This window comes from Polypterus senegalus, chromosome 8, assembly GCF_016835505.1.
Source record: "Polypterus senegalus isolate Bchr_013 chromosome 8, ASM1683550v1, whole genome shotgun sequence".
NCBI classification, from domain to species: domain Eukaryota; kingdom Metazoa; phylum Chordata; class Cladistia; order Polypteriformes; family Polypteridae; genus Polypterus; species Polypterus senegalus.
The window spans coordinates 169,440,645-169,454,848 of record NC_053161.1 but is presented as its reverse complement, the minus strand read 5'-3'; the positions used below and the strand labels follow the sequence as shown (position 1 = coordinate 169,454,848).

Below are 14,204 nucleotides of genomic sequence, written 5' to 3'. Positions count from 1 at the left end.
CTGTTTGCAAATACTGTTTTGATGTATGTGTTTGTTTATGTATGTGAATTTTAGGGCACCCAGTGTACAAATGCGGTGGAAGTAAAACATTGTTTGGTTGCTGAATGGAATATAACCAACAAAGTGTAGAGACTTCATGTGTGTCACAAGGACACCCGCATGTTTGTTAGTGCTGGTGGTAGTGAGTCCCTAATTAAAGTGCTAGGGAGTGGTGAAAGATGCATGCGTCATTCATACGGCATTTAAGTGGTTAAAGTGCTAGGGAGTGATGGGACATGCATTCGTCATTCATACGGTACTTATTCGTTTAGAATCTTTGTGTATGTATGTGTATGTTTGCTTACAGGGGCAAAAGTAGGCCAACCCATAACGAATTTGTCAAATTGTATTAGAGAGATTGTAGACTTAGAAATGCCTAAGTTCATTTTAAAGTCAGCCATCTTCCAGTGGAGTGGCAGAGGAAGCAGGCTAAAGCTAGGAAACCTGTAGTTCAGGTAGAGAAAGCAGAAGCTGAGCTGAGTGTGCCACAAAATGGAAGGGGCTGGAAGGATTAAAAGCAAGAAAACAGAGATCAGGTTTAAAGAAGACAGCTGCTGTTATAAGAGGTTTACTAGCTTGTATTATTGGTAATAAGGAAGATCATGATAAGGAAGAAAATAGCAAAGTGAATGAAAGTGAAAGTTGTGGAATGTTGAGTGAGAGTTTTGAAAGATGTAACAGTTGGTGTGATAATTGTGAAGTGTTAGCATGTAGAACATCCGCTGCTAAAGTAGAAAGCAGTGAAAGAAGTGGAAAAAAGAAATGTAAACCGCCCATGGTGAAAGTTAGGGCAACAGTAACCAGATCGGACTGGAACTCTAAAACATGGGTGGGTGACTTACATGAGACAGATGAGTGCTCAGATAAAGAGTGGGAATGTGAGTGTGAGGAAAAGGAGAGAGATGAAAGGAAGGAAAACAGCAAGGGTGTTTTCTTCCTTTATTCTCCACTGCACCACAATCTCCAAGTAATTCTGAGGTCTGTCCAGTATTTAAAGAGCATGCTACACTGATAGATATTTCACCACTGTTAGGAAAGGTAACCAGTGCTGCACTGAAATTTGATTTAGGACAAAGAGATCAGATAGAAGGCAGAGGAGCTGGTGAGTGTGAATGGCAATTGTTGACTAGAGGGCATGAACTGGATATTGGCATATTGATACTGAGTAAAGAAAGTGTGGAATTAAAACAAAGAACAATGGAAATGAAAGGAATTCAAGTGCTTGTGTGTGAAAGGTCTGAATGTGCTAGTGCAAGAATGGCTGAGTTGGAAAGAAAGTGCACCAGTTTAGGAGTTGGTTTGAATGAAACAGGACAAGCCAAAGAACAAAGGATGGGGGATGGTGCAGCAGGAAGTTTTACAAGCTCAGCAGGAAGCCAGGAATGCACAGGGGTGTGAAGGTCCTAACAGCTGTGCTAGGGCCAGCAGTAATTAAAAAGCACACACATTTAGGTTCAGTAATTCGAAACCTGACTGACCAGTTGTTCAAAAGACAGCCTATGACTCTCCATGCAATAAAATGGAGAAAAGTGAGCTGGTCTTTAGTAAAGAACACAGGTCAGTTTTAGCAGAAATGCTGGATTTAGAACTTGGGTTCTGGAGAGGTTTCAGTCCACACTTTCAGGTAGCAGTTACCATACAATAAAAAGGACACACGGGCAATGAAAAAAATAGAAGGGTAGCAGGAAGACAGGAAAGGAAAATAGTTATTTCTGTTTCAATTTTCTGGCCTTTTGCAATAGTGCTACTTCTATTGTAAGGTTTTATGGACTTTGGTTTGGTGCAGGTAATAAATAGTGAAGGCAATTAGCAGAGTAAAATCCATGCAGGAGATCGGGTTACCATTGGCACATTGGAGTGGCGTGGCACTAGTGCCAAGCTGTTCCAATGAATGCCTGGAAGCAAAGTTTGAGTTTTGGCACCAGGTCGACAGCCAAGAAAATGAGATGGACAGAAACTGCTTTGTCACCTTCCATTTTGCAGACCTGCCTACATAGCAGAATGAAAAAAAGAAGAAAGAGGAAAAGACAACAAGCAAAGACAAAGACAAAGACATGAAGAAGAACTGAAGAGACAGCAAGAAAAGACACTTACTGGGGTTTAAGTGAGTAACAAGTCCACAAGTCATGCAATAATAAGGACTAGTCACAATAGCTATAGTTTAAAAGGAAAGGTTTGTTCATTACTGCAGCAAATTTATATTCCAAGGGGTGGAAACTGAACAAACCAGTTAGGAATGCCAAAATAAGGGGATTCATTTTGGGCTCATAAAGTATACATTCTGGGTATTAATTAATTAAGAGGGATAATTAATATAAGAAAAGGTATACTGAGAAAATTGGTGAACTTTTCAGGAAAGCAGGTGCAGCTGATACATTTGCAAGACATATGGGCTCCGATGTTTAGGTATAGTCTAATTGGGAAAATATGGAAGCCCTGCTGAGATTGTCGGCTATGGTGCAGGCACAGGACCAGTGGGCCAATTCTGAACCGAGGTGTTTAGCACAATGAGTATGCATATGGTGAGCAAACAACTCTAGGGGTGGCCTACGGGGGGAATGATGAGAGTTGCATAGCTTTGATGTCTCATGGTGGTGATGCCAGCCTATACTGGTAAAGGCTGATGGCAGTCAAGAGTTGCACCATGGGTAGGAAAGCACAAGAGGCAACTAAGTCAACCCCAAATGTGTGCAGAGGGGCCACAAATGTTGGTTTGTGAACAGTTTATGCAGTGGCACATGTGCTGTCACTTGGGCAGAAGTGGTTGTACTGGCACCTGTGGCATGTTACCTTTCAAATTTTGATGTTAATTGTACAGCTGCATATGCTTAAACAGATAGTTTGGGACAGGGGTCTAATTAGCAGTTAGACAGAGAACAAGTACAGATTAAAAATTCACACAATAGACTCAATTGTAGTGGGCTAGTTTAGTGGAAGGTGTGGACTTGTCTCATTTTGAACCACCAGATCTGATGACATATGGAGACTGCAGAAAGAGTTGACGCAAGCTGGAGCAGATACAAGTCATCGGGAGCGCTTCCAAGTTCTTCAGATTGTCTTTGAAATAAAGAAGATATGTAATGGACAAATGGTCACGGACAACTTTTAACACTGGGAGAGCAAATACTGCAAATCAATGCACAAGTTATGCATCAGACTCTTGAAACAATTTAAAGACATTGTGTATAAAGACACTGTACAAAACATTCATCGGGTGGAGTGTTGTGATGTAGGATTTTGCATATAACTTGATAAATGTTTTGTATGTCTTTATTTATAATTTAGTGGTACCTTGGTGAGAGGTATTCTTGTTTATCCCCCATGTTTACGACTTTCTTTGTAATTTTATGACAGGATTTGGGGATGTGTCTTAAACCAGTTTGATGAGCATTTCTTTGCTAAAGTCTTTTCTCCCATCCCCCACACAAAGCCAGGTTAGTGTAATATATGGTCTTGGGGGGCAGGAGATAAGATGTTCTATTTCACCCATTGGTCTGAGGTATGGCTGTTTGGAATTGGCTAGTCTCAGAGGCCTTTAAGTACCATGATGTCCTATTGGTTCTAGGAATTGGAGAGAACATCTATAAATGTACTTGCTCAACCACATTCTCTCTCTCTGACTGACTGACATATGATGAAGAAGCATCTCTCTGCTAACCTGTGATGATGAAGACAACACAATGAAGAGCACAGCTCAGCAGCCATATTGAACAGACATGTGGCTGAAAGCTGAGCACCAACGATGCCTTAACTAGAGACATTTTAAGTAACTGCAAGTCTGTGTGCCACCTGAATTACACATCACCATTTTATCAGGTTGTATGGTTGCCAATATTCAAATGTACTTTGCATTTTGTTATTATTTATGAATATTATCAGTAATACATTATTTTATGTGTAACTTAACTCCTGCTTGTCTTTTTACTACATCTAATTGCCTGAGGTTATAGATATAGAAGGGAAGGTGGGGATAAGTTATATACAGTGGTAAGTCTGTGAGATTAGGTATTCTAAGGCTACATATTAATAATACAATAGGGGACAGTAGAGCAATATATATATTACTCTACCAAGATAAAACAATAAATGTATTATCGTGGTATTTCCCTCTAAATGTATTATCGTGGTATTTCCCTCTACTTGCCCTTTTACCTGTTTCCTCAAGGGTAAGTGTTCTCGTCAAGTTCGTTATCGGGTTGGTCTACTGTTGCACTTTAAGATGAACACACACACACACAGATAAACACACACACAGACCCTAACCACAACTGTGCTCCATGAATGACACACACACGCTGATTAACCCCTAGCACTTTGAACCACACAAGTGCTATAGGAATAACAGCCTGTCATTCAGCACTTCAAGAGACTTACTTATTTTCGGCACGAACAACAATACGATGTTTTAGTGATATCTCAGACCTAAATATTACTTTTGGTCTACAAGAATACATTTAAACATACAAAGACTCAGCACTCTTGACTATAGGCCATTCATCAGCCAAGAATACCTTCTTTATCGTATCTGTCCCTTCTGTTGAGTATAGCTCTTCACTCTCAGCCATATAAACCTCGCAGCACGGAAATAATGGCAAAAATCCGGCTGTCACCAGGTGCTCAAAGAAATCTAACTTATTACTTCAATCACTCTAGACATTAAGACAAAGCACTGAAAGTTAAAAGCAGCATGGTATTTATTACAAGAATAATAATAATACCACAAGAACAAAGAATACTAGAAAATAGGTAGTGATAGGAAAGTCTGAATATATATAGTCTTTAGAAAAAGCTTACGAAAAAGTTACAGATGACAAGGATGAATGTCCCAGGGAGGCGTTTGATTTAGCAATCAATGTTCATGATGCCTTTCTGACGACCAGGGCCGTCTTCGTCCGTTCCTCTTCTTCTTTCTTCTTCTGCTTCTCTTTCTTCTCCCTTTGCTTCTCTCCTCTTCTTTCCAAACCAAGGCATATTTATTATGAATTGTCAAGCCTTGGTTTCAAAACACATGCACCTGATTGGCTGGCTGTCCAAATGATTGATGAATTAATTCAATGTCCGTTTTCCCACACAACAAAACCTTTGATGTACTTTGAGGTAGCACTCCCAGGCTATAAACTAAACTTTGTTGTTCCAGATGTCCATCCATAATAGCCTGAGGTACCACCTCAGCATCCTTTCCCGGGCTATAAAACCAAATTAGCACGAAGCTATGAACAAGTGTTATAAAAGTAAGGTGTAAGGGAAGAAAACCTGCTTTAATTTGTTAATTTCATCTGTTGTCTTGTCTTGAACAAAATATAATGGAAACCAAAATGTACAGATTTTATACACCATAACACTTCCTTTAACAAAACAGACAAAACTACTATAATAAATGCAAATAATAACCAAGAACATGACATACTGTATTATAATAATACTTGCAGACCTGGCGCACTTCGCTGCACGTTTAACCGGCTAGTTTCGTCAGCGGATCTTGGTTTTCCAATCTAGAAATCCTGTCTTCTTTAGATTTGTTTAACCGCCTGATTTTGGCAGCGAATTGTTTTTTTTCTAATGTAGAAGTCGTTTCTTGTTGAGATTCGTTTAATCGCCTAGTTTTGGCAGCCAAGCGCTTTTTTTCCAACCTAGAAGACCTCTCTTGAGATCCGTTTAATGGCCTCGTTGATTGCATGTCTTCCAAGGTAGTTTCAATACCCATTTCTTGCACGGAGTCTTCTCCCCTTTTATGAGTGACTGTGTAAGTACCGCGTGTACTAAACAGTAAATTAGTAAAGGAGAAAGGACTAAACACTAAGGAAAAAGAACGGCAAGACCGCCGGACCGAAATGAAGTGAATGAAATGATGTGAATGGGAGGGGAGATGATCACTTGACTTCCCCACCCACCTTAACTCTCAATCCTTCCATAAACACACAAACACAGTCTCTTGGATCCCAACTCTCCTTTATATATATATAGATAGAGAACAAACTGCAATGAACACTATTACACTGTAACAGATAATAATGAATAAAATGCTATTTGTATTGAAAACATTATGCACACAGCACTGTCATTAAACAACCTATATTATACGAACATAATACCTACTTCTTACAGACACACAATGATTAGGTTTCGTAGATGCTCCTAGAATGTGAAGAACACGGTATTAATCCTTCCACTGATAAGCACTTATTTGAGAAGACTCCTGTAAAAAATAACTGGAGACAACAGAAAATGCTACGAGTCAGCTGTCCCACCAGAGCTGGCCAATGCTACACCTCTTGGGGGGAATATCAACTCCAGGGCAGGGAGAAGGTGCTTGAACCAATCTCCTCAGGACTTTACAAATTGACAGGATATACTTAAAGATTGTTAGCTGTGCAGTGAATAGCAACCTGTAGAAGATACTTGGGTTGAAATCAGGAAATGACTGCAACTGAAGAGTGAACCTTTTGTACACTCATGCTAAGCTCAGATTGTACTCCACGGTCCCACATGAATTCTGACACAAAACTACCCAAAACTCTGAGTGCCAACTGCAGAACATACTGTAAATGGAGACATACTGTACTTACCAATCTGGCTTTGTCTGGCCTTGTATTTCTTCCAACAAATTAGAGCACCTTCTTGTCAGTGGTGTGGCATCCACTCTCACCTCCACATCTGATCATCTCTTTTTTTTATGCCAGGACAGACCTTATCAGTGTTCATTAATGTGATTTATACATTTCTACTCTAACAGCTCACTTCCTCAGATGTTGAAACACAAAGGCCTTTCTGAACTTCTGCCATCTTCCTGACAAAGTAACAAAGTCACTGTTTTCTTGGACTAATTAAGCTTTGTCCCAATGGCACAAATAACGTCATGAATATTGTCCGAGTAGACCCAGTATGGAAGATAAAGTGCTGATTTCTGAAATTGACAAAGGTTGTCTCTCTAACAGACCTAAACTTGTATATTTGGTCATTTGTTCTCAATTCAATTTGCTTGTGACCATACCTCTCTACTCCACCATCTTGGTACCTGACTGTATGTGTCTCTCCCCCTCACATATTAACAGTCCTGTGTCATTAACATTTTAAGCAGAGTTCTCTAAAACACCCTGTAATGTCACACATTATCTCAACATGGTGGGATTTAAATATGCAGCTTGATTCTTTCTCTTAAAGGCCCAAAATATCCTTTCATCTTTAATTATTATGCCTTGCTGTGAGGGTTCTTTCCCCGTCTTGGTCTGATTGAAAAATACAAACCCTGTTGACATCTTTGATCCGTCTGGACTGAGTTTATTCTAAGATTTTTCACATAACCTCCTTTTATTTCCACTTTCAAATCCATTCTGTCTTTAAATTATGTGGCATCTTCTTCACTTGTCCTCTGACATCTTCATCCCCCTTCTCTCTCTTTCTTCTCCTCATTCTCTCCTTCACAATTCCTTATCAGTCTCTTCACATGTTTCATATTTAATTGCATTGATTTCTCCTCCATGGTGATTCTAGGATATCTCGTATTGTGTTAAATTACCCTTAAAAAACAAAGCAGTCAATACACTCATCTCCAAACTGTCCACAGATTGCACCTTACCAGATCTTTCTGGACCCTCTGACACCTTTCTGACCTCTGGCCACTTTTGTGCTCCTTGAGCTCTTCTCCTACTGTCCTACATTGTCTCCCTCTGCTCTTCTGTCCCTCAGATCATTTTCTTCTTATAAAATGTCTCTACTCTGCTCACATTTTTATTTTCTTTGATGTGTCCAGTTGGCCATTGAACTGGCATTGGCTAAAGCGCTTCTGTTTGATTACAATCACCACCAAATCTCCATAATCTTCATGGTTAGCCAAACTTCAGTGCGTGAACACCTTTTGCTTCTTTTCCATTATATAGTTTGTCAGATTCATGAGGTGTTAAGTCTGCACCATCAGAATATCCATAGCAATAAATGTGAGTTTATTTGTTAAAAGGCATATTAGTAACATCCATATAGAAATACAAATGGTGCACTGGACTGTGTGAGACAATTCAGTTTTATGCAGATTCACATCTGTGAAATTTAAAATTATTGGTAAGAAAATCTAAACAAAGGCACAGTAGCCTCACTGACTTCAACGTGTAATTCTGACTGCACACTTCTAGCACAAGGAGCCCTTCATCAATGGCCATGCATGTTGTATTACACCTGGGGATGTCACAATAGTTTATGATACCCGATACCTGCTCAATACAACAGTATTTTTCTTTTTATTAAAAGTACTTCCATTATTCCAGTGAAAAATATTTTTTCTTTTTCTGTACTAGAATATAAAATATATAAATACAAACTATAACAACAATGATACAATACTGGTATATCCTTCAAGTACTCAGCTATCATTTTAGTAAATTAGTATTGGAGTTTGTTGATAAAAAAATACACTTATATGTGTGCAACCATGAGGATTCCCCCATGTCCGTGTTATAATCTGAAAGGATTTCAGGTTTATAAAGAATGACATCATCAGGAGTTCTTGACATCTGTGCCCTTTTATGTTTATTCTGATATTTTCTCTACAGTATATGAAGAATACTGCTTAAAATAAACTAAACATCAAACATTATTATACCTGAACTGTTGAATCGGTTAACGCTAAAATAATTTAGATTATTTTTCATTTTAAAACTCTTTAAAGCACATGCATTTAAAATTTAGTTTGATAGATAGATAGATAGATAGATAGATAGATAGATAGATAGATAGATAGATAGATAGATAGATAGATAGATAGATAGATAGATAGATAGATAGAACGACATGTATTTGTCCCCATAGGTAAATACAGAAAATGTTCAATATAATCCCACAGTTAGATTTGTAACATTTTCTGTTGTATGTTTTATATTTGCATTATTTGCTAGTGAAAAACTTATGAAAGAGTAACTATTATGAAATGAACCCAAGTTCACATGTCACGGACTCCTGGTGCTTTAGTTTTCCAAACCTCTTTCTCCATGACTCCAGTGTTCAAGAATTCCCATCAGTCAGGCTTTGTTGTGCTCTTTTCCGACTATCTTGCTGTAGATGAGTGATCAGACATTGTTATTATGTAGCCTGTGTACAAATCCAGCAATTAGAACATGAAATGGGCTGATGATGTCTGTAGTTAAGTCATCTAATAAACTATTCAAATATGCCAGCTGACAATGAAATATCCAAGCAGATATGTGAATATTTTGACATACACTATATGGCCATTTAGATAGATAGATAGATAGATAGATAGATAGATAGATAGATAGATAGATAGATAGATAGATAGATAGATAGATAGATAGATAGATAGATAGATAGATACTTTATTAATCCCAAGGGGAAATTCACATAATCCAGCAGCAGTATACTGATACAAAGAAACAATATTAAATTAAATAATAATAAAAATGAAAAAAATGTTAGCATTTACTCCCCCGGGTGGAATTGAAGAGTCGCATAGTGTGGGGGAGGAACGATCTCCTCAGTCTGTCAGTGGAGCAGGATGGTGACAAAAGTCTGTCACTGAAGCTACTCCTCTGTCTGGAGATGATCCTGTTCAGTGGATGCAGTGGATTCTTCATGATTGACAGGAGTTTGCTTAGTGCCCGTCGCTCTGCCACAGATGTTAAACTGTCCAACTTTAATCCTACAGTGGAGCCTGCCTTCTTAACAAGTTTGTCCAGGCGTGAGGCGTCTTTCATCTTTATGCTGCCACTCCAGCACACCACCGCGTAGAAGAGGGCACTCGCCACAACCGTCTGGTAAAACATCTGCAGCATCTTACTGCAGATGTTGAAGGATGCCAACCTTCTGAGAAAGTATAGTCTGCTTTAGGAAACCTGTCACAATACCCCTGTGCTCCCCTCGTCACTCTTGTCACTTTTTGATTCTCTTTTGTTTTTAAATACAAACGTTAACTGAAATCTGCAAAGTTGATCAACAGAAGGTGGACCAGAGGAGCTACAGGATGATTTTGAACGTCTTTAAAACTGACACAGCAATACCCACAAGCACACTGAGATGGTCACTTTATATACTAGTGTGTGGTCAAGCAGGAATTAGCACAAGGGCAAGCTCGGGTTCAAACCTAAATTTACACAACTGAGCCAAGACAAAGAACTAGAAGTGAAAAGAAGAACGTTGACTATGGCCTGGACAAAAGAAGGAAGTGAGGAGGAGGAAGAGCAGAGACAAACTTGAGGGACTTCCCAGTTTTTGTGATGTCAACTTTCCACCACACGATGGAGCTGCTTTGCCTAATGTCCCTGAGGCTGACTGGTTCTTCTAAATGTGACAGTGACACACAGTAAGGTCTCTTTGTTATAAAGTGTGTCACTGAGTCTTCCATTGCATAGATATCTCAACATTCAGCACAAACATAATGTCACAGAAGACGAGAAAAAAGATAATAACTTCCACAGTACCCACTCAGTCTTCAGCCAGTACAATAGATACTTACACCAGTTACAGAGGCAGAGTGATCCGCATGGCCATGGTGTCATTTACTTAAACACTAAGACCTTGACCTGTGGCCCCAAAAATATTTCCATGTAGTTATATTTAAATGGAATCTCTGAACACTGAATTAAGAACACAGACAATTAATTGTAATTTCAAACAACCTACCATTAAATGTCACAAAGTACAAAAGTTACTAAAAGTATTAGCATTTAAAAATCTTTTAAAAGTATAATTCCCATCATAATTTCCTCAAATACAGTAACGACAGCAAATGTCATTTGTTAGTTCACACCACTTTGAAGGAATGAAAAGTTCAATGCTCCCTGAGTCCTGCTGTCTTCTCCATTTAATCCCAGTGTTGTCTTATTAAAATTCTTCTCTAAATATGTCTCACTCTGGGACTAACACCCTGTAGCTCACATCCATTTATTTTTATTCTATTCTTGCTTCTCTTACCCTAATTTCTCATGTTTTATTTCATTCACAAGTGCTTCAGTGTGGACGACGTCATGGTCAGCGTAGTCAGTGAGGTTTTAGTCTTTGTCACAGCAGGCTTGAAGTTTTTTTGGGTTATTTTTTGTCTGTCTGTATGTTCACATGCCCTCACTTCTCTCTCTTTATCTCCGCAGGATGTTTGGCTGTCATCTCATTTCCACTTGCTGCTCAGCTCTCTCCTCAGCTCTTTCTTCTCCACACTCACGAATGACTGAACTGCAGCTGAGCAGCAACAACATGAAGGATGCAGGAGTAGATCAGCTGTGTCAGGGGCTGAGGAGTGAAAACTGCAAATTACAGACACTGAAGTGAGTCGACAACAAGTGCGTGAGTGTGAGTGTGTGTGTTGTGTGTTTATTGAATTTTACTTCTTGTCACTTTATGACTCGGACTGTTCCACACCCACAATACAAACACTGTTTAATCAGAACAGACTGCACCCAAGAATGAAAAATTATTCACGTTATAAAATAAATACAATAATCAAATAGAAAATACTTGAAATTGAACAAAGAAAACATTTAAAAAGGAACTTAAACAAAGATAAGAACATTTACAAGCCAAACCATGACATGTGTTCCTCAACAGATCACTGATGTGATTAGAAGTCCAAATCCCAGGCCTCACAAATCCTTCTTTTGTCATTTCAACCCCACACTTCTCAATCAGGACAAACCCGGTTTCAAACCTAAACTTACACAACTGGGCCTAAACAAAGAGCTAGAAGTCAATAGAAGAAGGATGAGCAAGAGGACAAGAGGATGAGCTGAGACAAACTTGAAGGATAAGTATGTGGAAATGGCTGTGTGGACAAGTGACAATCAACCTACCAAATAAATGAAGAAATGTTCACTTACTCTGCAAGAAATGGCCTGACAGACCATTTGGACCAGTTTAGTGGCCATAGAGAAAGACAGCATTGCAGTCATGAAGCTGCTCATCTGACTTCTGTTACTTCATACCCACCTTCATCTGCTCAGGTTTAAGTGTCCACCACTACAAAGGTGGTTTGCAGCATTTTCAGGCACAAAATCCTGAAAAGCTGTAGGTACAGAGTTTATCTCCTCTGTGCTGCCAACTGTCTGTTGTATTTTTGGACAGTTTTAATCAGTCTCTGGACCTGTTCTGTTCCTGCCTGCCTCAAAATCTCCACCAACTTCCCAAAATAATTGGACCTTGATAAGCACAGACCTTCCTGTCCACCCTGTAAAATGACTTTCTGCTGGTCCCTAAAATATTTTCTCAAAAATTCACTAACGGGCAGTGAATGATAGAATAATGTTATGAAATGGTTTTAACTTATTATCAAGGCCCCTGACCCCCCCATCACTTACCATCAATTTGATCCTCAGTCCTTCTGAAGGTTCGTGGAGTTAATAAGGGAGTCCCATAATTCCACCTCTCACAGATAATTCTGGTCCAGTTCTACACTGCAGTCATGACGTCCATCCTAAATTGGTCAATAACTATCTGGTTAGTGCAGCCTCTGCACAAGTTAAGGGCTACTTGCAGTCCATCATCATATCTGTGAGAAGATCACTGGCTTTAGCCTTCCACTATTCTTTTCTGATGTTCACGGCCATATTGACAAAAGCCTGAGTGTACTGATGATAACATTTGTGTCAGACAGTCGACTGATGGTGAGCTGTTCATGTCTAAAAACTGTGGTCAAGGTGAAGGAGTTGGCCATCAGTGGGCTTCTCTTGACTGATGACTGTGCCCTAAATGCAAGTTCATAAGACACATGAAGACCATAATAGTCATGTTCTGTGAGACATGCAATGATTTGGTCTTACTGCCAATACCAAAACGTCAGAGATCATGTTTGAACCTGCTGCTGTCAAAGCCTAGCATAAGACAAATGTGGATTTGTAGAGGAATCAGTGTGAACACAATGAGTGGGGTAGCTCGTGTGACTGATCACCATTATGTATGCTTGTAAACTGCGGGCTGAAATCCTTACATGAGCAGAGCTACTAAGCATCTGCACTCAGCTACAGAAGGTACAGGTCCATTGGACACACTAGATGTGTTGTGCACAGGCCAGCTGGTCACCTGCTGAAGCAGCTGCTCTGTGGTGAGCTCTTCAGTGGAAAGTATAACGTTGGTGGACAGAAGAAATGGAACAAAGAAGCCTTGAGGTTTTCACAACTGCTTGTGGGTGAATGTGAAATCTTGGGAGACGCTTGCTTAAACATGGAGAAGCAGAGTCTTGCATGGTGGACAAAGAGGAAAGAAAAGCCATCACTCAGTGCAAATGTGTAGACCACAAGACCAAAGTGGACAGCCTTCGCACTGCTGACTTCACTCACAAATGGTCAGCTTGTGACAAACCTGTCTGTGGACACATTGGGCCTATCAGTTACCTCTGCAGACATCATTAACAACCCTGTAACATCAGATAAACCTGCGGTCATCTGACAATCAAATAATTTTTACATAGAGGCCACTCTCAGGTGACAGCAATTCTGCACATACAGCTGAGCACATCAAATCCAAATCGTTTCTTCTATGTTGAATTTTCCCATTTTCATTTGGTGGATTCCATTTTTTGCTTCTAAATGATGTTGATGAATATGTAGCACTGGTCACTAATGCTGAGCCACAGTACAGTACAGTAGGACCTTGTTTCCATTTGCAGAGATTTGTGTTTCCATGCTCAGGTGTCACTGAATGTCACCGTCAGCTAAGGTTCAGCCTCACAAATAAATGCCGTCACCATTGAGGTGCTCGGTCAGCAGCTGGCAGTTTACATGAGCAGTTGAAGCTGCAGCTTGGAATTCAAAGGTCCATGGTATGAATGGCAGTGGAGCCATCTGAGGGAGACAGAGCGGGTGACATTTCGTCAGGGTGGTAATTTTTTGTAAGATCATTGTAACTCCATTACGGTCTTTGCGGCTATTAGAGACTGTAGGGGGTTTAAGGTGGACATACTGGGCGTATTGGTGGTGTGGACTTTAGTTATAATTATCTGTGTTGTGATCTCCAATCATACTGAAATTTTTTTAATCAATTTAAAGTGTTTCTTTGTTAGATAAGTCAAAAAGTCATAAAGGCTGAGGCTTTGGTGCAGACTTCACACTAGCAGACTAATTAGGATAAGTTTTAACTGATATCAAGGACAAAATCAGGTTATAAATGTCTGGAGGAATGAAGCCCACTGGTAACTTGAAACCAACCTGTCCAAGAGAAATAGTCCATTAATGTGA

The 14,204-nt window shown here is 39.6% G+C and overlaps 1 protein-coding gene across 1 annotated transcript in view; it reads left to right on the top strand.

The window, feature by feature from the left end:
- LOC120534493 (NACHT, LRR and PYD domains-containing protein 3-like) overlaps positions 1–14,204 on the top strand; it is a 66,987-nt gene that overhangs the window by 11,626 nt on the left and 41,157 nt on the right. The window contains exon 4 of the mRNA XM_039762096.1: positions 11,130–11,303. Coding sequence (XP_039618030.1) covers positions 11,130–11,303 — 174 coding nt within the window. The remainder of the gene's footprint in view (positions 1–11,129; positions 11,304–14,204) is intronic.